This window comes from Pristis pectinata, chromosome 5 (assembly GCF_009764475.1).
Source record: "Pristis pectinata isolate sPriPec2 chromosome 5, sPriPec2.1.pri, whole genome shotgun sequence".
Taxonomy (NCBI): Eukaryota; Metazoa; Chordata; class Chondrichthyes; order Rhinopristiformes; family Pristidae; genus Pristis; species Pristis pectinata.
The window spans coordinates 116,215,625-116,242,543 of record NC_067409.1 but is presented as its reverse complement, the minus strand read 5'-3'; the positions used below and the strand labels follow the sequence as shown (position 1 = coordinate 116,242,543).

Sequence of the window (26,919 nt, the reverse complement as noted above, 5' to 3'; positions counted from 1 at the left end):
ACGTTGCTCCGCCCCTCGTCCACACGTTGCTCCGCCCCCTGGCTTCGTTAATAATCAGCGCCCGACCGCTGCCCGACGTCATTAGGAATCGCCCGATAGAAGGCCGTTGGTCCAGGCGGGGTGATCGCTGAAGGTTGACAAATATAAATTTGATCGGTTGGAATATTTCAGATCGTGCACGTTCTTTGTTACGCAGTAATTTAACATTAAGTCGCATGTACTGAAGTACGGACTTCAGTGGCGCCAACTGCCAGAGGTTAACACGCTCGAAACCCCGCGGCTCCAGCTTCTGATCACCGGCCGCGGGAAACGTCACAGAGGCCGCGTCGACGTCACGGGGCGCGGGGACGTCACGGGCGCGGTGACGTCACGCGGGTGAGCGGCCGACATGCCGGTGTGCAGGTATTTCCTGGAGGGCCGCTGCCGCTTCGGGGCCAACTGTTGGAACGAGCATCCCCGCGGTGGAGGTGAGAGGCGGGAGCGGGACTGAGGGACGTGGAGAAGGGCTGTTGCACTGAGGTAGGCCGACAGGGGAAACTAGCCCAGACGATGCAGTGGGGACGGGGACGCCGAGGGAGCCGCTGAGGCGAGGAATGTGGCTGCAAGGACAGCAGGAGAGACCCAAGTTACGGAAGGAACTAAGTCTGCTGATTGATATGGAAATTGGTTTATTATTGTCACTTGTACCGAGGTACAGTGAAAAACTTGTCTTGCAAACCGATCGTACAGGTCAATTCATTACACAGTGCAGTTACATTGAGTCAGTACAGAGCGCATTGATGTAGTACAGGTAAAACAATAACAGTACAGAGTAAAGTGTCACAGCTACAGAGAAAGTGCAGTGCAATAAGGTGCAAGGTCACAACAAGGTAGATCGTGAGGTCAGAGTCCATCTCATTGTATAAGGGAACTGTTCAATAGTCTTATCACAGTGGGGTAGAAGCTGTCCTTAAGTCTGGTGGTACGTGCCCTCAGTCTCCTGTATCCTCTGCCTGATGGGAGAGGAGAAAAGAAAGAATGACCTTGGTGGGTGGGGTCTTTGATTATGCTGGCTGTTTCACCGAGGCAGCGAGAGGTATAGACAGAGTCCATGGAGGGGAGGCTGGTTTCCATGACGTGCTGGGCTGTGTCCACAACTCTCTGTAGTTTCTTGTGGTCCTGGGGCAGAGCAGTTGCCGTACCAAGCTGTGATGCATCCAGATAGGATACTTTCTGTGGTGCATTGATAAAAGTTGGTGAGTGTCAAAGGTGACATACTGAATTTCTTTAGTCTCCTGAGGAAGTAGAGGTGCTGGTGAGCTTTCTTGTTGTACTGCTGTACAGATGCATGTAGGTTCAATTTAGAACAGGCAAACTGGATTGCCTGTCTGAAAAGAAGTGATGCAAGGATGCTGTCTCTTATTATGAACTGTCTTTTTGTTTAATAAAGTACCCATCTAGTTTATTTAAATCACCGACTATCTTCTGGTATCTTAAGCAGAGATAAAAGACAAGGTGTCAGAGGGTAGCACAGTGGTGCAGCAATTAGCTCTGCTGCTGTGCAGTTCCAGTGTCTCTGGTTTGATTGCTGACCTTTTACTACTGTGAGTTCCACCTATTGCAAGTATGTAGTGGGGAGAATTGGGAAGGGTTACATAAGAAATAGGAGCAGGAGAAGGCCTTCTGGCCCATCGCGCCTGCTCCGCCATTCAATAAGATCATGGCTGATCTTGCCATGGACTCAGATCCACTTACCTCCCTTTTCACCATAACTCTTAATTCCCCTACTTTGCAAACATCTATCTAACTGTGTCTTAATATATTTTAGTGAGATAGCCTCTACTACTTCCCTGGGCAGAGAATTCCACAGATTCACTACTCTCTGGGAAAAGCAGTTTCTCTTCATAACTGTCCTAAATCTATTCCCTGAATCTAGCAAGGGTAGTTCCAGGTGACTCAATCTCCACATAGGCTAACCCCCTCATCTCTGGAATCAACATGATGAACCTCCTCTGCACTGTTTCCAAAGCCAGTATATGTTTCCTCAGGTAAGGAGACCAGAGCTACACACAGTACTCCAGGTGTGGTCTCACCAGTACCCTGTACAGTTGTAGCATATCCTCCTGGTCTTGAATTCAATCTCTCTGGCAGTGAAGGCCATTATTCCATCTGCCTTCTTGATAATCTGTGGCACCTGCAAACCAACGTTTTGGGATTCATACACAAGCACTCCCAAATCCCTCTGCACAACAGCGTGCTGCAATCTTTAATCACTTAAATAATAATCTGATTTTGTTGGAAGTTGATGAGTACGTGAGAGATGTTAGATTTATAGAGAGATAAATGGAGGAATGGGACTGATGGGAATGCCCTGAAAGCTGGCAACTGGCTTCCTGTCGGTGTTGGGGCCGCTTCTTTTTACTCTGTACATGAATGATTTGGATGATGGAGTAAATGGTTTTGTGGCTAAGTTTGCAGATGACACCAAGATAGGTGGAGGAGTAGGGAGTATTGAGGAGAAAGGAAGGTTGCAGAAAGACCTAGATAGTTTAGGAGGATGGGCAAGGAAATGGCAGATGAGATTCAATGTTGAGAAATGTGCCGTTGTACACTTTGGAAACAGAAATAAACAGGCAGATTATTATCTAGAAGGGGAGAAAATTCAAAGTACAGAACTACAAAGGGACTTGGGGGTACTCGTGCAGGATACCCTAAAGGTTAACCACCAGGTTGGATCAGCGGTAAGGAAAGCTAATGCTATGTTGGCATTCATTTCGAGAGGTATAGTGTATAAAAGTAAGGAAGTGTTGGTGAGGCTCGACGGGGCATGAATGAGGCCTCATTTGGAATACTGTGTACAGTTTTGGGCCCCATATCTTAGGAAGGATGTGCTGATGTTGGAGAGAGTTCAGAGGAGATTTACGAGGATGATTCCCAGAGTGAAAGGGCTTACATATGATGAGCGTTTATCAGCTCTTGGACTGTACTCACTGGAGTACAGAAGAATGAGAGGGGACCTCATAGAAACATTTAAAATGTTGAAAGGACTGGACAGAGTAGATGTGGCCAAGCTGTTTCCCTTGGTGGGTGAGTCCAGGACCAGAGGGCACAATCTTAGCATTAGAGGGTACAGGTTTAAAACAGATGAGGAGAAATTTCTTTAGCCAGAGGATAGTGAATTTATGGAATTCCTTGCCACGTACAGCAGTGGAGGCCAGATCATTGGAGGCTTTTAAGGAGGAGGTAGATATCTAATTAGTCAAGGTATCAAGGGATTTGGGGATAAGGCTGGAAATTGGGGTTAGGCTGGTTTTTTTTCTGATCATGGAGCAGACACCTTCCCCCCCCCCACCATTTCTCATTTCTTTTTCCCCTTTTCTTTGGAGCAGACTCGATGGGCCGAATGGCCTACTTCTGCTCCCTTGTCTTGTGATCTTGTGGTCATAAGGAAGTATAGAAATGCTGGTTAATAAAACTGAACTTTAGACTCCAGCCTGAATCTGAGCACCTGTTAGGGATCCTAACTTGGGAAACACGTGCTAAGAGATGAGAGAATACTTTGATATTTAACAAACCTGAGATTTTTAGAAAAGAACTACATTCTTGTTCTTCAGAAATGGGGTTATTTGTGAGTGTCCATCTTAACGGAATCGTTACTGTGTGAGAGTTAACACTTTTAAAAAAAAGTGCAAGTGACTCAGTGTCAGCAAAACAAAGAGCTGGTCATTGACTTCAGGAAGTGGGGAAGGGTGGTCCACATGCTCCTGATTACATCAACGACGCTGAGGTCAATTGAGAGCTTCAAGTTCCAAGGAGTGAACATCACCAGTAGCCTGTCCTGGTCCAACCATGCAGATGCCATGGCCAAGAAAGCTCACCAGCGCCTCTACTTCCTCAGGAGGCTAAAGAAATTTGATATATCCCCATTTTAGAGATGCACCATAGAAAGAATCCTATCCAGATGCATCATAGCTTGTATGGCAACTGCTCTGCCTGGGTCCCCAAGAAACTGCAAAGAGTTGTGGACACAACTTAGCACATTACAGAAACCAGCCTCTCCTCCATGGACTCTTGTCTACACTTCAAAGAGCCCACCCTCCTCAGACTTGATTATGTTGCCCACCAACCCCACCCCCCCCCCCCCCAAAAATCAGGCTGAAGATACAAAAGCCTGAAAGCATGTACCACCAGGCTCAAGGATAACTTCTATCCTGCTGTTATCAGACTATTGAATGGTCTCCTATGATAAAATGGACTCACAATCTACCTCATTAAGGCCTTGCACCTTATTATCTGTCTGTACTGCACTTTCTTTGTAACTGTAGCCCTGCATTCTGTTATTGTTTTCCCTCAATGCACTGTTGTAATGAAATGGTCTGTATGGTTGGTGTGCAAAACAAAGCTTTTCACTGTACCTCAGTACATGTGACAATAATAAACCAATAAAGTCTGTCATATGGTGACATACTCATCTCGGTTGGCTGCTGAGTGTTTGAGTATGGGCCAGTATACAGACTCAAAGCAGTCGCGTAGAAGCTCATCTATTTCCTTAGACCAGCACTGTACGACTTTCTGTACTGGATCCTCCTGTTTCATTTTCTGTTTGTAGGCAAAGTGAAGGAGCATAGCCTGGTGGTCAGATTTACCAAAGTGAGGGTGGGTGGGTGTGGGAGTGGTGGATCTGTAGGTGTCTTTGATGGTTGTGTAGCAATGATCAAGGGTGTTTGGTAATATTTTGGTAACACGCTCTTGAAGTTGGCCTAATTGAAGTCAGCGGCTATTGTGAAGAGGGCCTCAGGGTATCCTGTTTCAAGGCTGTTGATCACAGGATACCCTAGTTTTAGTTCATTGAGTGCAGGCTTCACATCCATTTTGGGTGGGATGTCGACTGCTGTTATGGGAGGTTAAGTTTCACTCATGTAGGGTAGTGGAGAGACCACATCTGGCATGGTTTGTAAAATATTGGTCTTATTTAAGGAAAGGTATTCACTGAATTGCTTCCAATGTATTAAAGTTTAGTGGATTAATACTTGGAATGTGTGGGTTGTCTTTTGAGGAAACTTGGACAAGCAAAGCTTGTATCTATTGGAGTTCAGAAGAGAGAGGGTACTGGATTGAAATATACGATCCTGAGGGATCTTGATGATGTTGTGGAGCAGATGTTCGCACTTCTGGGGAAAGTATAGAATTAAGGGAGACTGCTATAAAAAAGTGATTGCATATTTAAGAAAGATGAGAACTATAATTTTATCGCTGAGAGTCATGACCTTGGAATTCTGCTTCTACTTCTCTTTGCATAAGAGTCTTTGAATATTTTTTAAGGTAGAGGTTGCTAGGCTTGATGTGCAAGGGGGTGAAAGGTTACTATGCATTCACAGGTATGCAGACAAGGTTACAGTCAGATCAGCCTTGATCATATTAAACAGTGAAGGAATCTCTAGGAGCTCAGTGGTCCACTTCTCCTCCAAATTCACATGAAGGGACCTCCAGTCAGGATGCTGCCCTTCATTGCAACCTGTTCTTCTGTTTCTTGAAAGCAAAAATAAATAAATTCAAATCATTGACTATTTTACAGTGTATTGGGATGAGATACTGAGATGTGTATTGGGTTACTAATGTATATTTTTGCAATAATGGAGCAACACACAAAATGTTGGAGGAACTCAGTGGGTCAGGCAGTATCAATGGACGGAAATGGGCAGTCAACATTTCGGCTTGAGACCCTTCACCTGGACTGGAAAGCAAGAGGAGAGATGGCTGATATAAAAAGGTTGGGGGGAAGGGGTGGTACAAGAGCTGGTGGATCCAGGTGAAGGGGGGGGGTGCGATAGATGAGGGAGGTAGGAGAGGTGGAAGTGACAAAGGGCTGAAGATGATGGAATCTGATAGGAGAGAAAGGTGGACCATGGAATGGAGGTAGGTGGGGGAACCGGTGAGAGAAGTGTGTGGGTGATGGGCAGATGAAGAGGGTGGGCAAGGGGGAAGACAGGGTGATGGGGGCCAGTTGGATCTGGAGGAGAGAGAAAAGAAAAATGGGGCGGTACAGAGGAGGAGCAGTTACCAGAAGTTCGAGAATTTGATGTTCGTGCCGCCAGCTTGGAGACTGCTCTGGCAGAATACAAGGTGCAGTTCCTCTCATTTGTGTTTAGCCTTCACCTAGCAGTGGAGGAGGCTGTGGACAGATATGTCGGTGTGGGAATGGGAAGTGGAATCACTGGCCACTGGAAGATCCCAGCTGCATGGCAGATAGAGCAAACGTGCTCAACAAAGCAGTCTCCAAATATGCACCTGGTCTCGGCTGCAGTGGGAGCACCAGATGCAATAAATAACATGGTGAGATTCACATGTGAAAGACTGACTCACTTGGAATGGCTGTTTAGGGCCCTAGATGGTGAGGGAGGAGGTGTAGGGGCAAGTGTAACACTTTGCACCTGTAACCTGCCTAACTCTTTGGTACATAGGTTGGGAAAAATTGTGTTTATTGAGGTTTTGTGTTCAGTGGTTAAAAATATACATTTAAATAAGCTACATAGTCTACATTTTATGCAAATACTATTAATACATTTTAAAATTCTGACAGCTATCTACAATAGGTTTGACACTCAAACGGCTGTCTGTTTAAGTCTACAGTAACAACAGAGGAAGCTGGGGAAATCAGTTCCAGAAACATCAACCACGATACATTCAACCATCAACTTTCTCCAAACCGGCAACGTGGGGAGGCGGTGGCAGGGATGTCGAGAGAAGAGGATTTGGTTGCTCAGACACTGGCAAGAAAGCAATTGCAAATTCTGGAAGCTTTATACAGAACAGGTTTACAGCCCTGTCTAATGATAATCAGGAACGTGATGTGGAAAACTTACTGTGAGTTTCATTGGTAAAATCATTGGTTTTATGCATGATTTCTTTAATGTTATCAAGATAAGGACAGCTATCACTTACTTAAGAGTTCTTTCAGCAAACCAACCTCTTAGCATTCCAAGGCACATTGGAAGAGGTGAAGATATACCCAATAGGGGAAGGGAAGTATTTTGAAGCTTTTCAAAAGTTGGTAAAGGAGTAGCATAGTGGAGAAGTTTGGAGAATGGAGTGTAGGATGAAATTTCACTGAAAATGAAGTGGGAAGAAAAAGACCAGCATTGAAGGAATACAGTGGCGTGCAAAAGTTTGGGCACCCCTGGTCAAAATTTCTGTTACTGTGAACAGCTAAGCGAGTAAAAGATGACCTGATTTCCAAAAGGCATAAAGTTAAAGATGACACATTTCTTTAATATTTTAAGCAAGATTACTTTTTTATTTCCATCTTTTACAGTTTCAAAATAACAAAAAAGGAAAAGGGCCCAAAGCAAAAGTTAGGGCGCCCTGCATAGTCAGTACTTAGTAACACCCCCTTTGGCAAGTATCACAGCTTGTAAACGCTTTCTGCAGCCAGCTAAGTCTTTCAATTCTTGTTCGGTGGATTTTCGCCCATTCTTCCTTGCAAAAGGCTTCTAGTTCTGTGAGATTCTTGGGCCGTCTTGCATGCACTGCTCTTTTGAGGTCTATACACAGATTTTCGATGATGTTTAGGTCGGGGGACTGTGAGGGCCATGGCAAAACCTTCAGCTTGTGCCTCTTGAGGTAGTCCATTGTGGATTTTGAGGTGTGTTTAGGATCGTTATCCTGTTGTAGAAGCCATCCTCTTTTCTTCTTCAGCTTTTTTACAGACAGTATGATGTTTGCTTCCAGAATTTTCTGGTATTTAATTGAATTCATTCTTCCCTCCAGCAGTGAAATGTTCCCCATGCCACTGGCTGCAACACAAGCCTAAAGCATGATCGATCCACCCCCGTGCTTAACAGTTGGAGAGCTGTTCTTTTCCTGAAATTCTGCACCCTTTTTTCTCCAAACATACCTTTGCTCATTGTGGTCAAAAAGTTCTACTTTAACTTCATCAGTCCACGGGACTTGTTTCCAAAATGCATCAGGCTTGTTTAGATGTTCCTTTGCAAACTTCTGATGCTGAATTTTGTGGTGAGGATGCAGGAAAGGTTCTCTTCTGATGACTCTTCCATGAAGGTCATATTTATGCAGGTGTCGCTGCACAGTAGAACAGTGCACCACCACACCAGAGTCTGCTAAATCTTTCTGAAGGTCTTTTGCAGTCAAATGGGGGTTTTGATTTGCCTTTCTAGCAATCCTAGGAGCAGTTCTCTCAAAGTTTTCTTGGTCTTCCAGACCTCAACTTGATCTCCACCGTTCCTGTTAACTGCCATTTCTTAATTACATTACAAACTAAAGAAACGGCTACCTGAAAACGCTTTGCTATCTTCTTATAGCCTTCTCCTGCTTTGTGGGCATCGTTTATTTTAATTTTCAGAGTGCTAGGCAGCTGCTTAGAGGAGCCCATGGCTGCTGATTGTTGGGCCGAGGTTTGAGGAGTCAGGGTATTTATAAAGCTTTGAAAATTGCATCACTTGGCCTTTCCTAACGATGACTGTGAACAAGCTATAGCTCTAACAAGCTAATGAAGGTCTGAGACCTTGGTAAAAGTTATCTGAGAGCTCAAATCTCTTTGGGTGCCCAAACTTTTGCGTGGTGCTCCTTTCCATTTTTCACTCAAATTGTACAAAACAAAAATAATACACTAATCTTGCTTAAAATGTTGAAAAGAATGTTTCATCTTTAACTTTATGACTTTTGGAGATCAGTTCATCTTCTACTCAACTATTCATGGTAACAGAAATTTTGATCGGGGTGCCCAAACTTTTGCATGGCACTGTAAATGTGAGTTTGAATAAGCCTCCTGTGAAGACAGTGAAATTGTAGGCTAACGTTGGAATTTTTGGTGGCGGCCAATTAAGTTGGATTCAGATTTTCCCAATGTTATTTTTTTTTAATAGCATGGTGTCCTGACGAGGCTGATGAGTTTTACCTTATTGTAATTTCCTCTTATCTTTACTAGAGCACAAAATATCAAGCATCTGTAAACATAACCTTGGGCGGAAATGAAAGTTAGACAGTGAATTTGTCCGCGGCGCTGGGGTCCACAACATGGTCATCCTTCAAAAGCATGCACTATATTTTCAGCTTTATTTCAAATACTGTATTCAGAAATAACCAAGTTGCACCTGATCTAACCCCTAAATGTTTAAATGCCAAAAGGGACTTTCTAAAGAGATGCAAACCAATGTATTTCATTTTTTAGTTGGATATTTTAAAAATGCTGTATTGCCTTAGCTGTTTTTCTGCTTGTCTTGATGTGAAAGAATTCTGCTAGCATACTGTTTCATAGTCCCTTCAGCAAAGTGGGTGACTTGCATACGTGAATGTTACCATGCTATTTGATCACTGGCGATCCCAATCTGCTCATGTTGGACAAGTGCAATTCCATTTTTTTTTACTGACGTTGCTATAATTCTGTGCTCTCTGGATCAACCTTTCATTCTGCATACTCTGTAAACCTGAGTTTACCTAAATCTCTGCTGCTCATATCCAAATTTGCACAAAGGTATGTTCAACATCTTCTTTCACGTGGATGTGTTTTCAATTGTCAGTTTAATAGTGTTTCCAGTGTTCAGCAATCATTTTATTCTTCATATCCTGTCATGGTCTTTTCCTTTTACAACTATGTAATCTCTTCCAGCCCTATAATTTGCTAAGATGACTGTGGTTCTCCACTTCTGGCCCCTAGCAGATCCTTAGGCTAAAATGATCTTGTGTTCCTTGTTCAGCTTGATCTGCCTTTAACAATCTTGTCCAGATGCTAAAGATTGTAAAGTTATTATCAATTTAAAAAAAAAAGATTTTTATCTGCTTCATTACAGAATGCATTCTGTAGTTTCCTTTTTAAACAAGCACCTTGCAACTTTACAAAGAAGGAAACATCAGTTGCAATATTATTTAAAAGCTCACTGCATTGTAAGTACTAATCATTTATGAAGAAGTATTCTACGCATTATTGTGACTGTCTTCAATTTATTTTAGGGAAGTTGTAAGAAAAGACATTGAAGCATGGGAATCCTCTGGCCAGTGGTTGTTCTCCTGTTATTCTGTTTCCAAAGAATATGCTTGTGTTTCAGGTGCGATTTGTTTGTTTTTGTGAAATTAGTTTATCCTAAAGTATCTCCATTTTTCGGTTCTGTTTTGCCTTCATTTTACTCTTTGTAATTCCAAGCCAGAGGTTTTGGAAGAGATTGAGACTTTCAATTAAGAACTCCATAGATAGAACATAGAACACTATAGCACAGTACAGGCCTTTCAGCCCACAATGTTGTGTCGACATTTTATCCTGCTCTAAGATCTATCTAACCCTTCTCTCCCACAGCCCCCTATTTTTCTATCATTCATGTGTCTATCTGAGAGTCTTTTAAATGTCCCTGATCTATCTGCCTCCACAGCCTCTGTAGGAAGTGCGTTCCACACATCCACCACTCTCTGTAACAAAAAAAACTTACCCCTGACATCCCCCTTTTTTCTTCCTCCAATTACCTTAAAATTATGTCCCCTTGTGTTAGCCATTGTCATACTGGGAAAAAGTCTCTGACTGTCCACTCGATCTATGACTCTTATCTTGTACACCTCTATCAAGTCACCTCTCATCCTCCTCCTCTCCAAAGAGAAAAGCCCTAGCTCACTCAACCTATCCTCATAAGACATGCTCTCCAATACAGGCAGCATCTTGGTAAATCTCCTCTGCACCCCCTCTAAAGCTTCCACATCCTGCCTATAATGAGGTGACCAGAACTGAACACAATACTCCGTGTAGTCTGACCAGAGTTCTGTAGAGCTACAACATCACCTCGCAGCTCTTGAACTCAATACCCCGACTAATGAAGGCCAACACACTATACGCCTCCTCAACAACCCTATCAACCTGCATGGCAACCTTGATTGAGGGAGCTATGGACATGGAGCCCAAGATCCCTCTGTTCCTCCACACTGCTAAGAGTCCTGCCAATAACCTTGTATTTTGCCTTCAAATTCGATCTCCCAAAGTGTATCGCTTCACACATCCAGGTTGAACTCCATCTGCCACTTCTCAGCTCAGCTCTGCATTCTATCAATATCTTGTTGTAATCTACAGCAACCTTCTACACGATCCACAACACCACCAACCTTTGTATTATCAGCAAACTTACTAACCCACCCTTCCACACCCTTATCCAAGTCACTTATAAAAATCACAAAGAGCAGTGGTCCCAGAACACATCCCAGTGGAATGCCACTGGTCACTGACCTCCAGGCAGAATACACCCCATCTACCACCACCCTCTGTCTTTATGGGCGAGCCAATTCTGAATCCACACAGCCAAGTTTCCTTGGATCCCATGCCTCCTGACTTTCTGAATGAGCCTTCCATGAGGAACCTTATCAAACACCTTACTAAAATCCATGTACACCACATCCACTGCTCTACCTTCATCAATGTGCTTTGTCACATCCTCAAAGAATTCAATCAGGCTCATGAGGCACGACCTGCCTCTCACAAAGCCGTGCTGACTGTCCCGAAGCAGTCTATACTTCTATAAATGCCCATAAATCCTGTCTCTAAGAACCTTCACCAGTAACTTGCCCTCCACTGAAGTAAGACTCACTGGTCTGTGATTCCCAGGGTTATCCCTACTCCCTTTGTTAAACAAGGGAACAACATTTGCCACCCTCCAGTCATCTGGCACTACTCCTGTGGCCAGTGAGGACGCAAAGATCATTGCCAAAGGTGTAGCAATCTCTTCCCTCGCTTCCTGTAATAACCTTGGATATATCCCGTCCGGACCCAGTGACTTTATCCAAATGTTTTTCAACAGTTCCAGCACATCCTCTTTCCTCACATCACCATGCGCTAACAAATCAGTCTGTCGTATGCCATCCTCATAAACGTCAAGGTCTCTCTCTTTGGTGAATACCGAAGCAAAGTATTCATTAAGGACGTCCCCTACCTCTTCCGACTTTAGGCACACGGTCCTACCCTCACTCTAATTATCCTCTTATTCTTCACATACATGTAGAACACCTTGGGGTTTTCCTTGATCCTACTCGCCAAGGACTTCTCATGCCCCCTTCTAGCTCTCAAATCCATTCCTAAGCTCCCTCCTGGCTACCTTATAACTCTCCAGAGCCCTGTCTGATCCATGCTTTCTAAACCTCAGGTAAGCTTTTTTCCTCGACAATATATCGTACATCTTGTGTCAACCACAGTTCCTTCACTCTACCATCCTTACCCTGCCTCAATGGGACAAACCTATCCAGAGCCCCATGCAAGTATTCCTTAAACAACCTCCGTACTTGCGCTGTGCACTTCCCCAAGAACATTTGTTCCCAATTTACGCTCCCAAGTTCCTGCCCAATAGCATCGTAATTCCCCCCTCCCCCAATTAAATACTTCCCCATATCATCTGCTCCTATCCCTCTCCAAGGCTATGGTAATGGTCAAGGAGTTATGGTCACTGCCTGGTACCAGGTCCAGTATGGCCTCTCCTCTAGTCGGCCTGTCCACATACTATGTCAGGAATCCTTCCTGTACACACCAAACAAACTCCGTTCCATCTATCCTTTTTACACTGAGGAGGTGCCAATCAATATTAGGGAAGTTGAAATCACCCTTGACAACAACCCTGTTATTTTTGCACCTCTCCAAAATCTGCCTCCCGATCTCCTCCTCAGTGTGTCTGCTGCTACTGGGGGCTCTGTAGAATACTCCCAATAGAGTGATTGCTCCCTTCCTGTTTCTGACTTCCACCCACACTGACTCAGTGGATGATTCCTCCAGGACATCCTCCCTTTCTACAGCTGTGACACTGTCCCTGATCAGCAAAGCCTCTCCCCCACCTCTTTTACCTCTGTCCCTGTCCCTTTTGAAACATTTAAACCCTGGAATATCCAGCAGCCATTCCTGCCCTTGTGACAGCTAAGTCTCTGTAATAGTCACCACATCATAGTTCCACGTACTTACCCATGCTCTAAGTTCATCAGCCTTGTTCCTTGTGCTTCTCGCATTAAAGTAGACACACTTCAGCCCATCCAACTGACTGCAATTTTGCCCTTTTTAACTGGCTCTCCTTCCTCAGTCTTTCTACACTCTGCATCTACTTGTACACTAAATAAACCAAGTTCTGATGTATCACTCTGGTTCGCAGATGTGTTAAGAGACACAAATGATAATTCAGTGGTTAAGAAATTGAGGAATTTTGGCTTGCATTATGTATTTTTTTCTCCTTTAGGTTTCCTGGACATCTCCCCTGAAGAACTTCGACTAGAATATTATAACAGTAGGGCAGGAGGCAGCTTACAACATTATGTAAGAGCTATTAATTTTTAAAACTTAGAAGCATAATTATACTTGGTCAGTTAAACTCATCCACTATCTAAGTTGTTCTTCTGTCACTATACTTGGGTAAAGTAGTAACTAAGAATCTGAGGCTTCAGCTGACCTTTGATTTATTTTGCAGGTTGCAACATGTACTTCAGGGTAAAGGCTTTAAATTTGAATTTAGTTCCTAAATCATGGATACAGTTAGTAATTTCCTGACTTAAAAATTTGTTCACCCTTTTAAAAAGGTTTTTTCCAGTAGCATCTCCAATCCCTTTACTTAATAACCCATTCTGGGTTTGATGGATTTATAATTAATTGGTAGTTGCAATTTTGCAATTTGTCCCTGCAGTTATAAATATATTTCTCTCCAGGTAAAATAATTGAAATAGTTGAAACATCTGTGATTGCCCTCCACTTTTATCTCCATGTTGCTATGTGGGAGGGAAGAGTTAGGTAGATTTAGGGCAGGATAAAATGTCAGCACAACATTATGGGCCAAAGGGTCTGTACTGTGCTGTAGTGTTCGATGTTCTATTTTTTTAATTATGGGAGTAATATTGGCTCAAATCTTTCTGCAATAGTGAGTCTGATGACATGCAACATAATTCAAGCTGTTAGCACACTGATCTTTCCATAGCTAATTTGCTTCATCTGTTTCCAAGTGCAATATGCAGCAGTGAGAAATTGTGTATCATATTGACAATAGCTGCAGCAAAGGCACTTCAATATCCTGTGTGGTGAGACCTTGTGAGTGGGAGTGTAACCTATTGTAAATTGAAATAATTATGCAGTATATAATTTTTGTCCCTTTCAAATACGTTTGTCAGATTAATTTGTGTGTGTGCCATCTGAATTCAGAAATTCCAAGTCACCACAATATGAATGACTAATAATTAGACTAAAATACTTTAATTTTTCATGGATTAAACTAAATTAAACTGTGAATGTAAATTAAACTAAACAAGCTGAACCTTTAACTTGTGGAATGTTCTGATGACTAATTAACTTGCAAACCTTTGCAATAATGTCGCGACATGCTGAATATTTTCCAAGTTGATGAGCTTGAAATAATTTGAGGCATATGCACATTCATTTACTCACTTATGCATAGTGATAATTAAACATATTTAATGATTTTTCTATGTTGATGACTTTGAAATTATAAGTAAAGTAAATTTCTGAAAATAATCTGGTGAAAGGACTTGGCATGTGATTTTAGCAGTATTAAAATTGAAAATCTCATCTGCAGGAAGTAGACAGTTAAAACCTAGAAAACAGCAACACATTTTTAACAGTTGGGAGTTTAAACCCTTGCATCTGAATGCCACTGGCTTGAAGACTGGCTTTGTACAAGACTATTGTAATTGCTTTGATCTTGGGAGAGGGCAAAGCAATTATGATAAATAACTTCTGGTTTTGGTGAGGTGACTGGTTGTGTTGACTCTATTCTCTTAACTGTTGTTTGCTTTGGATTTTCCTAAATACTAATAGCTGTACAATGGAAAAAACTGCAAGTGTTGGAAATCTGAAATAAAAAGAAAATGCTAGAAACACTCAGGTCAGCAGCATCTATAGAAAGAGAAACAGGTTAATGTTTTGGGTCCTCGACTTTGTCAAAACTGGTGAGGGTTCTAGCTTTTTCTTTTTTTAATGTGTATGTGGTTATTTACCATACCACTGCCAAACAAGATAACATTCTGGTTACCAGCAGATCTTGTGCTGTCACTGAATTAGGAATTGTAAAAACAATCTTATCAGACAGCTAGTCATATATAAATTAACGTTTGTATTTGTTACTGAGTTGTTCTCTAATTTGCTGTATTTTCATTTAGGTTGACTCCATCGGACAATTATCAAATCAACATAGAAACAGGATGCTTGAACTGAAAAAGCCAAATTCATCTGCGAGAGTGTCGATGGTAAAATTATCTATTGTTGGAACATAATTATGTGGGAAAGTGGTAGAGTAATGGTGAGGTTGCAACATATATTGAGTAAATTGAAACACTAATATAAAGAAGCTGCTCTGAGCATGTGCTATGAGGATAGGTTAGACCAAGCTGGAGAGGCGGGGGCTGAGGGAGACCTGAGAAGTTTGAGAAGTATTGGTTTATTATTGTCACTTGTACTGAAGTACAGTGAAAGACTTGTCTTGCATATCATTCATACAGATCAATTCGTTACACAGTGCAATGAGGTAGTATAGGGTAAAACAATAACAGAATGCAGAGTGAAGTGTCACAGCTACAGAGAAAGTGCAGTGCAGGTAGACGATAAGGTGCAAGGTCATAACAAGGTCGATTGTGCGGTCAAGAGTCCATCTCATCATATAAGAGAACCGTTCAATAGTCTTATCACAGTGGGACAGAAGCTATCCTTGAGCCTGGTGATAGGAGCCTGAGGGCACATATATCCTCTACCTGATGGGAGAGGAGAGAAGAGAGAATGACCCAGGTGGGTGGGGTCTTTGATTATGCCAGCTGCTTCACCGAGAGATATAGACAGAGTCCGTGGAGGAGAGACTGGTTTTAGTGATGTGCTGGGCTGTGTCCACAACTCTCTGCAGTTTCTTGCGGTCCCGGGCAGAGTAGTTGCCATACCAAGCAATGATGCATCCAGATAGGATGCTTTCTATGGTGCATTGATAAAAGTTGGTGAGTGTTAAAGGGGACATGCCAAATTTCTTTAGCACCTCCTGAGGAAGTAAAGGTGCTGGAGAGCTTTCTTGGCCATGGCGTCTATGTGGTTGGACCAGGACAGGCTATTGGTGATGTTCTCTCCTAGGAACTTGAAGCTCTCAGCCCTCTTGACCTCCACACCATTGATGTAGACGGATGCATGTACACTGCCCCCTTTCCTGAAGTCAATGACCAGCTCTTTTGTTTTGCTGACATTGAGGGAAAGGTTGTTGTCATGACACCATGTCACTAAGCTTTGAGTCAGTGGACTGGTCCATGTTCAAAGACTCAGCTGCCAGCCTTGATGAGTATGTCACCACCACCATGGATTTTATCAGCAAGTGTGTTGAGGACTGTGTACCAAAGAGGACAATACAGGTGTTCCCAAACGGGAAACCATGGATGAACTGGGAGATCCACTCCTTACTGAAGTTGAGGACTGCTGCATTCAAATCAGCTGACTCTGACCTTTACAGGAAATCGAGATACGACTCCATAAAGCTATCAGGAATGCTAAGAGACAATACTGGTTCAAAATAGATTCCCAGACCAGCCTTCAGCTGTGGCAGGGCTTGCATGCTATAAAAGGCTACGAAACTAAGTCGGGCAGCGTAGTCAACAACAGCACATCCCTTCCTGATGAGCTTAACGCCTTCTATGTGAGTTTTGAACAGAAGGGGAGTGGTTTGTAACCACCCACCCTGACAGCCTCCAATGCAACTGAACCCATGGTCACCGTCGAGGACGTAAGATCAGTCTTCTGGAGAGTGAACCCAAGGAAAGCATCTGGCCCGGATGGTGTCCCTGTCCGTGTGCTCAGATATTGTGCTGATCAGCTAGCCGGGGGTATTTTCAGACATATTTAACCTCTCCCTGCTTCAATCTAAGGTTCCCACCTGTTTTGAGAAGACCACTATCATCCAGGTACCAAAGAAAAACAAGGTAACATGCCTTAATGACTACCAACTGGTGGCTCTGACATCCACCATCATGAAGTGCTTTGAGAGGCTGGTCATGGCACGCATTAACTCCAGCCTCCCGGAAAACCTTGATTCATTGCAATTCGCCTACCACCGAAACAGGTCTACAGCGGATGCCATCTCCCTGGCCCCACAGGCATCTCTGGAGCATCTGGACAGTAAAGGCAGCTGCGTTAGACTATTGTTTATTGACCACAGCTCCGCCTTTAATACAATAATTCCAAGCAAACTCATCACCAAACTCTGAGACCTGGAACTCAACACCTCCCTCTGTAACTGGATCCTTGACTTTCTGACCAACAGACTATCAGTGAGGATAGGCAGCAACACCTCCAGCACGATTATTCTCAACACTGGTGCCCCACAAGGCTGCGTCCTCAGCCCTCTACTCTACTCCCTATACACTTGTGACTGTGTGGCCAGATTCTGCTCTAACTCCATCTACAAGTTTGCAGACGATACCACCGTAGTAGGCTGTGTCTCAAATAACAATGAGTGGGAGTACAGGAAGGAGACAGAGCTAAGTGACATGGCATAGATAGAGTAAAAAGCCGGTATCATTTCCCCAGGGTTGAAATAATGTCTGATACTAGAGGGCATGCATTTGAGGTGAGAGGGTGTAAGTTCAAAGGAGATGTGCAGGGCAAGGTTTTTTTTACACAGAGTGGTAGGTGCCTGGAATGTGCTTCCAGGGGTGCTAGTGGAGGCAAATACAATGGAGTCATTTAAGAGGCTCTTAGGCACATGAATGTGCAGAGAATGGAGGGGTACAGACATTGTTTCATGTCTAAGTGAATTCTTAATGGCATGTGGTAAGTCTGGAGGTGTTTGGCATAATTCATTGTATTGAAATTTATTACGTACTACTGTGAGATCTCTTTGAAAACTCTTATTTTTGTTTTTGCTTTTCCTTGCTTCCTATCTATCACCAAATACCATCTTTCCCTCTATTTTGCTTTCTGATTGGGCTGTACCAAACAACTCATCTGTCTGAAACATTAATAAATGCAATCCTTATTAAACATTCTCAGCGGTTTCACAACAGACCTTTCCTCTGTTGCTAACCATCAGAATGTATATTTGGCACAAATGCAAAAATAAGAGCCAACAGGGTAAATATTGCAAATCAATTAAAACATGCTGAATGATTACATGTCGAATCATACCCTTACCTGTCAGGGTGCTGCAATGCAGTGCAAATCTAGTTGCCATGACAAGGCAAGTGAAAGACGACTTTCAGTGGAGGAGACTGCAGGTGCTGCTGAGGGTGAACTTCCAGCTCTGATATGGAAGGGTTTAGATTACTGCTGCTTGCCAACTGATGGGCAACAACAATGCACTGACATAATAGTAGGAGTGAGAAGCCATTGCCATTCCCATAACGTGACCTGCTCTTCCATCTCTAACCCTGTTGTCATCATCTGCTTCCCACCCCCACCCACCTCCAAGGGAATCCTGGTTAACTGTTGGGCAGATTGCTAGACTCCTGTCATATTTGACAACACCTTTTGATTGTCTTTTGAAAAGTAATCAAAATGACAGTAATCTGATTTTTATGTGTCAACAAACTAAGCTTGTATTACAGAAATCTGTCACAAGGGCAGAGTGGCTGCTTGAGATTCTGGGGTTTCGATGTTTCAAAGTAGATAGGGAGGTAGAAGGGGTGGGGGTGGCATTGCTAATTAGGGATAGTATCACAGCTGTAGGAAGGGAGGACATCATAGAGGGATCCGTCTATTGAGTCAGCGTGGGTGGAAGTCAGAAACAGGAAGGGAGTGATCACTCTACTTGGAGTATTCTGTAGGCCCCCAAATAGCCACCAGGACATTGAGGGACAGATAAGTAGGTAGATTTTGGGAAATGCAAAAATAACAAGGTTGTTGTCATGGGTGACTTGAACTTTCCTAACATTGATTGGCACCTCCTTAATGCAAAAGGTTTAGATGGGGCAGAATTTGTTAGGTGTGTACAGGAAGGATTCCTGACACAGTGTGTAGACAAGCTGATGAGAGGAGAGGCCATGCTGGATCTGGTACCAGGCAATGAACCTGGTCAGGTGACAGACCTCTCAGTGGGCTAGCATTTCGGAGATAGTGACCACAACTCCCTGACCTTTAGCATAGCCATGGACAAGGACAGGAGCAGACGTTATGGGAAAGTATTTAACTGGGGGAGAGCAAATTACGATGGTATTAGGCAGAAACTGGCATAAATCGGGAACAGTTGTTCTCCGGTAAATGCATTGCAGAAATATGGAGATTGTTTAGGGACCACTTGCATGGGGTTCTAGATAGGTTTGTCCTACTGAGACAAGGAAAGGATGGTAGGGCGAAGGAACCATGGTTAAGGAGGTGGAAGGTTTAGTCAAGAGGATGAAGGAAACTTAAGGTTTAGGAAGCAAAAATCAGTCAGGGCTCTTGAGAGTTATAAGGTAGCCTGGAAGGAGCTTAAGAAGGGACTCAGGAGAGCTAGAAGGGGGCGTGAGAAGGCCTTGGCAAGTAGGGCTAGGGAAAACCCTAAGGTGTTCAACATGTATGTGAGGAACAAGAGGGTGACTAGGGTGAGGGTAGGACTACTCAGGGATAAGGTGGGGGAAATGTGTCTAGAGGTGAAGGAGGTAGGGGAGGTCCTGAATGAATACTTTGTTTCAGTGTTCTGTGAGGAGAGGGAGTTAGATGAAGGGGAGGTGCGTGTCGAACAGGCAAATGTGTTGGAGCGTGTCGAGGTTAAGAAAGAAGCAGTGTTGGAGCTACTAAAAAGCATTGGGATAGATAAGTCCCTAGGGTCGGATAGGATATATCCCAGGGTACTACGGGAAGCAAGGGAAGAGATTGCTGGAGCGTTAACAATGATCTTTGAGTCCTCGCTGTCCTCAGGAGTGGTATTGGAGGATGGCAAATGTTGTTCCATTGTTCAAGAAGGGAAAAAGGGATAATCCTGGGAATTCTAGACCAGTTAGCCATACGTCACTGGTGGGCAAGCTATTGGAGAGGATTCTTTGGGACAAGACTTATGAGCATTTGGAGATGCATGTCTTATAAGGATAGTCAACATGGCTTTGTGAAGGGCAGGTCGTGCTTCACAAGCCTAATAGAGTTTTTCAAGGAAGTGACAAGACATTGATGAAGGTAGATCAGTGGATATGGTACATGGATTTTAGCAAGGCGTTTGACAAGGTTCCCTATGATAGGCTCATCCAGAAGGTCAGGAGGTATAGGATTCATAGAAAACTGGCTCTGTGGATTTGGAGTTGGCTTGCCCACAGAAGACAGAGTGTGGTTGTAGAAGGGGAGTATTACATCTGGAGGTCAGTGACTAGTGGTGTTCTGCAGGGACTGCTGCTCTTTGTGATTTTAATAAATGACTTGGATGAAGAGGTGGAAGGGTGGGGTGGTAAGTTTGCAGCTGACACGAAGGTTGGTGGCATAGTAGATAGTGCAGAAGGTTGTTGTAGGTTGCAAGGAGATATTGACAGGATGCAGAGCTGGGCAGAGAAGTGGCAGATGGAGTTCAATCCAGAGAAGTGTGGAGTGATACACTTTGGAAGTTCTAACTTGAAGGTAGAGTACATGGTTAATGACAGGATTCTTAGCAGTGTGGAGGAACAGAGAGATCTTGGAGTTCTGGTACATGGATCCCTCAAAGTTGCGCACAAGTTGATAGGGTGGTTTAAAAGGCGTATGGTGTGCTGGTCTTCATTAGCTGGGGGATTGAGCTCAAGAGCAGAGAGGTAATGTTGCAGCTCTATAAGACCCTGGTTAGATGACACTTAGTGTTGTGTTCAGTTCTGGTTGCCACATTATGGGAAGGATGTGGAAACTTTAGAGAGGGTGCAGAGGAGATTTACCAGGATGCTGCTTGGATTGGAGACCATGTCTTATGAGGATAGGTTGAGTGAGTTAGGGCTTTTCTGCTTGGAGAGATGGAGGATGAGAGGAGACTTGATAGAGGTGTATAAGATTATGAGAGGCGCAGACAGAGTGGACAGCCAGCATCTTTTCCCCAAGGCAGCAATGGTCACCCGTTTAAGGTGAGGGGAGGAAAGTTCAGGGGAGATGTCAGAGGTAGGTTTTTTTACACAGTGGTAGGTGCCTGGAATGCACTGCCGGTGGGGGGTGGGGCTGATACGATAGGGTCATTTAAGAGGGTCTTAGGCACGTGGATGAAAGAAAAATAGAGGGTTATGGGAGGTTATGTGGATAAGGTGTGTATATAGGTCAGCACAACATCGTGGGCCAAGGGGCCCGTACTGTGCTGTACTGTTCTGTGGTTCACTATGCCATCCATTGATGCTGCAGTGGAAGTTGAAAAATAAGTCAACTGTTACCTGAGGGTTGCTATTGCATATGATTGGTATGCAAAAGATTAATACCAGGTGGATAAAGGGCACATGGAACATTAAGCTGTGCTTGATCCTTCTGTGATCTCCACATCGAAGAAAGAGCAAACTGCGAGAGGAACTGTCAGGCAGCATCTGGGGAGGGAAAGGAATGAGGGAGGGTAGCCAGCATAAAGGGAAGAGAAGGAGGGCTGAGGCAGGGGCTGGTGGGTGACAGGTGGACCTAGGTGGAGCGAGGGATGATGGGCAGCACAAGAAGTGTGAATGCTGGACATAAGGAAGGTGATGAGTGGTGATAAAAGAGGGTTGATGGGCAGCTGGAAGACACTGGTGAAAAGTGTGTGAGTGACCAGTGGTTACCTTACCCCGTGTTCTTCACCGCCCCGCCCCACCCCCATCTTGGGTCCCTACACCCTCTTTTTTTTCCATACTTGCTGTAGCCTCCATCACCCAGTTTTGTCCCCTCCCCCACCTGGCACTGTCCACCTATCACCCACACACTTTCCCCACTGGTCAGCCCATCCCCTGCCCCCATCTGGTTTCATCTGCCCATCAGCTCTCTTTTCTGGTCCCACTCATCACCTTCTTTAGATCAGAGTCTGCTATTTGCACCTCTTGTGCCTCCACTTATCACCCTCCAGTCTCTAGCTTCACTCTCACCCCATCCCCACCTGGCAGCTTCTGCCCTTTTCTCCCCCTTGTCTGCTTCCATCCCATTCCTCTCCCTCCACAGGTGCTGCCTGGCCTGCTGAGTGCCTCCAGCAGTTAGTTTGATGCTCCAGATTCCAGCATCTGCAGTCTGTCTCCTAATAACTCAAAACAGTTGGGTGTCTTGTTCTTCCAGGTTCCAGAACACCTGATTTTGAAGATGCAAACTTCATAATAAAATGTTGACACAAACAACTTTAATATCTGAATACTTGGACGACTATTACTAACTGTTTATAACCAACGTTTGATTATAGAACATAGAACACCACAGCACAGTACAGGCCCTTCAGCCCACAGTGTTGTACTGACATTTTATCCTGCTCTAATATCTATCTAACCCTTCCCTCCCAAATGTTAACCTGTCCCTCCCATTTTTCTATCATTCATGTGGCTATCTCAGAGTCTCTTAAATGTCCCTAATGTATCTGCCCCCAGAACCTATGCAGGCAGTGCATTCCATGCACCCACCATTCTCTGTGTTTTTAAAAAAAAAACTTACCCCTGACACCCCCCTTATACCTTCCTTCCATCACCTTAAAATCATGCCCCTTCATAGTAGTCATTTTCACCCTGGAAAAAAATCTCTGACTGTCCACTCGATCTATGGCTCTTATCATCTTTTACACCTCTATCAAGTCACCTCTCAGCCTCCTTCTCCACAAAGAGAAAAGCCCTAACTCGCTCAACCTTTCCTCATAACACATGCTCTCCAATCCAGGCAGCATTCTGGTAAATCTCCTCTGCACCCTCTCTAAAGCTTCCACATCCTTCATATAATGAGGCAACCAGAACTGAACACAATACTCCAAATGTGGTCTAACCAGAGTTCTATAGAGCTGCAACGTTTCCTGGCAGCTCTTGAACTCAATACCCCGACTAATGAAGGCCAACACACCATACACCTTCTTAACAACCCTATCAAACTACCCAGCAATCTTAAGGGATCTATGGACGTGGAGCCTAAGATCCCTCTGTTCCTCCACACTGCTAAGAGTCCTGCCATTAACCATTTATTTTGTAACTCTCTCATCTGTAATGACCACAAACTGCAGTATAAAAACCCACTAAAATCTGTGTTTAAATGTGAAGTTCAGATTAGAAGTAAAAGCAAACTCTCCAAACGAGGTAATCTGGCCACCAGCATTAAGGTACTCATTGTACCTTAAATGTGCTCTGCATCAGTTATTGAGACTTGTGCAATTGGACATTTTTTCCTGCATTATTATTCCACTGATATTGAACCCACTCTTTGAATGAACCACATATAGAATTAAACTCAGTAAAAACATGCTCTCAGCGTATCTTGAAATTTCCCTAGGAATTAATAATATTATGAAGTAATGTAAGTGCAACTTGCATTTGTGTATGGCCTTTCATGGCACTTAGTCCTACACTGAATACTAAGAAACATGTTCTTCAGGCTCCTCCCTGATTGAATTCAGCTCTGTGGTCAAGTATCCTGAAGACCCAAACTCAGTGATGAACCCATGAACACTACCTTTTTTTTTGCAATACTTATTTTTGTAATTTACAGATTTTATGTCTTTGCACTATAGTGCTGCCGCAAAACAACAAATTTCACGTGTCAGTGATAATAAATCTGATTCTGAAGGTACAAACTTATTTCATAATAAAACATTGACACAAGCAGCATTAATATCTGAATACTTGAATAACTATTACTAATTGTTTGATTTTTGTATCTCACCTGTAGTAATGTAGAGGCAGCAGGACAGTAATAGAATTTATCTGGGGGGGGGGGGGGGTAGTCGAAAATGCTGCCAACAATTCCCCAAATTTTAAGAATTTGTTTAAGTATGACATGTTTTCTTTCTCCTGTTCTCTAGATTACTGAATTGAGAAAGCCTAACCAACAGAAACCATCAGTAGGTTTTGGTGCTGTGCAACCTTCAACTTTTGGTTCATCAGGTGAGTATATCTTGCAGAAGATTGAATGGAAAATGTTTTATACTTTATTTTTATTATTTTTGTTCAGATTTCCTTAATTCATTTCACCAGCTGCTACTTAAAACTTATTTAATGCATGTTTCGTCACCAAGTTCATGTTCCTGTCACCTGCTTTAATTAGAGGTTTTTTTTGGGAAGTTGATTGTCCTTTCTAAAATAAAAAGTAATAATTGAATAAAATTTCTCCAGCAAAATTTAAAAGAAAAGTAACTTAATGCATTGTGACCCATAGATATGTGGGCATCAATTTTGTGTTCCAGCTTACAGTATTCATATGGAGAGATACTAATTTATAAAACTGTTTAATATCAAGTTATGAGACCAAATGGAAAGAACATATCTCAAAGGGGGCAGGGCAGATTAAATCAGATATTCAGAATTAAAGTGGATGTAAATATATGGTTGGAAGATTTTTCCAGAATAAGGGTCTTCATCAGGTTATTCATTGGTAGCACAAAGGCTAATACTACTTCACAAACCAATTAAATCTCAGCAGGGCTATGGAATTTTACAGCACTGGAATAGGCCATTTTTCATCACAATTGTTTGGCTCTCTTTTGTTTTTAAAAAGGTCCAATTTTTGTCCAATTTCCATTTCAAAGTTATCATGAATTCTGCTTCCAACACTATTTGATAATTTTGTGATTCTGTTCTTTTGCTTTTGTGGATTAGTTTACTCATCTCAGTACTGAGTTAATTCACTGACTAAGCTAATTCTTAGTTGTTTGAAAAAAGGTGTTAAATTGTATGAACTGCACCAAGCATTGCTGATTAAATAAAAACTTGTAAAACATCTGTGAGAATGTATCTTTGCCTTGCTTGGTTTCCCACATCTGTGTTATGTTTGAATCCTGCAACACAAATAAAAGGGTCTCAAGTTATATTACTTTAACCTTCTGTGTGATTTGCAAGCTCTGCTTCTTATGCAGTTTAACAAAACAACAACATGCCTGTCTTGGAATTGTTTCCACAGGTTTAGCCTCTATAAGCACGACTATAAGCAGCAACACATTTAGCTTCAAACCAGGTGCTGAATTAGGGAATGCTACAACAGCCCCTACATTTGGAAGCTCAACAGCATCTTCAACCCCTCCACAGTCGGGATTTGGAACCAAGCCAGTTGTTTCTGCTTCAGTCTTTGGAAACAAACCTACATTTGGGGCTCCTCCAGGGACAATGGCTTCAGGCTCTGTGTTTTGTAGTTCTGTAGCCAGTTCTGCCCCAGGTCTCTCTGTGTTTGGAAACTCTGCTCCATTTGGAAGCAGCAAAACAGCTTCCAGTGATTTGGGGAATTCTGCACCTACATCTACAGCATTTGGGAGCACTGTAAAAGCAACAACTAATGCGTCTGGGGGCACTGCAACAACAACTACTACAACAGCAAATGTTTTTGGGGCAATTCCAGCACCTGTCCCTCAGCCACAAAACACTCCTGCAAGCAACATTTCAGTTAATGGATGTGATGCGTTGTACACGCCCCAGGCGGAACTTTCAGCAGATGACCTGCGAGAATTTCAAGCAAAGAAGTTTACCCTAGGAAGGATCCCCTTGAGGCCACCACCCATTGAACTTTTGACTGGTTAAGTAAATTTAGATTAGCTTCCAAGGTGTGACTTTGACTAATACAACCCAAGTTCAAACTGAGCTTTCTTAATTTACATTTTAATTCTTGCTAAATGTGCTACTTTATTAGTTTATTTACTGATGTGTTCTCTCTTCTCCCCACCCAGAATTCAAAAATTTGTGCTAGCTCTCATAAGAATAGATGCAATCGAAATACAATATCTACTTCCCTCCACAGATCCTGCCTGACCTGCTGAGTTCCTCCAGCAGTTTGATTTTTGCTCTGGAAAAGTGAATATGTTGGTGAGAGTATGGAATGTTGGATGCTCCTGTAACCTGAAAGTTGATGAGCTGTTATTTTAATTGGAAACGGTCCTTATTAACTCTTAAATATTATTCAAAATATTTCTAGGGCTGCCTGTAGGCGAAATTGAACAGGAAAGATTTATATTATGTATACAAGTTTCTATTTTTTAAAAAATGTCAAGAGTACAAATGAATAAAGATCAATGAAATCTGCAGATATCACAGTCTTGAAACTATTTATGATACCTTCAGACTGAGCTGAAATTAAACTTTCTAAATGCCTGAACTTATTCCAAGAGGAAATTCATATATTTTCCAAAACCAATTTATTCTAATGTTTCATGTTGTTTTATAAACATGATACTTTAGGACTAATTCCACATTCATCCTGGGAACCTTGGATCATGTAATTACCCCTGTTAAATATATAAAAATAATTGTTAGTAGATTTGATATGCTGCATATGTTTTTCAACATATAAAACAAATTCACCTGTAGTGCCCTTCCAAAACTGGATAATCCTTCATTACCACTCCTTGTATTCTGCTGAGTCTTCTATAATTGTAAATTTGAAAAATATTCTTGTAACAAATTATAGCTTAGATGCTATCATTTGAGGAAGATTAAGAAGTCTCAAACCATTTTGCAATCTGTCTTTTATGAACATGTGGTTTTATGAGTGTCAATATAATTGTATGCAGGTGGATATTGTAATATGTACAAATTCAGATATTATAAATTAAGTACAAAGTAAAGTGCTGAGTAAACAAATTTTATATTGTCAAAGTTGAGTTTATTGTCATATGTACATGTATGCAAAGGTTCAATGAAAAACTTGCATCTGCATCACAGGCACATAGCATCATATAAGCAGCAATCACAAGAAAGATGTGTAAAAATTGTGTATAATTTATGATTAATTTAAAAGAGAGAACACAATTAGAACAAAACAAAACAGTCCATTTTAGTGCAAAGTGGTCATTAGTGTTGCTAACCTATAGTGATTAGGGTTTTGTCGGTTGGTTTAAGAACCGAATGGTTGAAGGGAAGTAGCTGTTCTTGAACCTGGTGGTGTGGGACTTAAAGCTTCTGTACCTCCTGCCT

At 42.7% G+C, this 26,919-nt stretch overlaps 1 protein-coding gene across 1 annotated transcript; it reads left to right on the top strand.

Annotated features, from left to right (window-relative positions):
* Positions 1-26,587, top strand: nup42 (nucleoporin 42). Its single transcript, XM_052015390.1, has 7 exons — positions 1-467; positions 6,603-6,843; positions 9,946-10,040; positions 13,179-13,255; positions 15,103-15,189; positions 23,826-23,907; positions 24,920-26,587. Exons 1-7 carry the CDS (start codon positions 389-391, stop codon positions 25,528-25,530), a joined length of 1,272 nt encoding a protein of 423 aa, XP_051871350.1. The 5' UTR covers positions 1-388; the 3' UTR covers positions 25,531-26,587.
* The last annotated feature ends 332 nt before the right edge of the window (positions 26,588-26,919 follow it).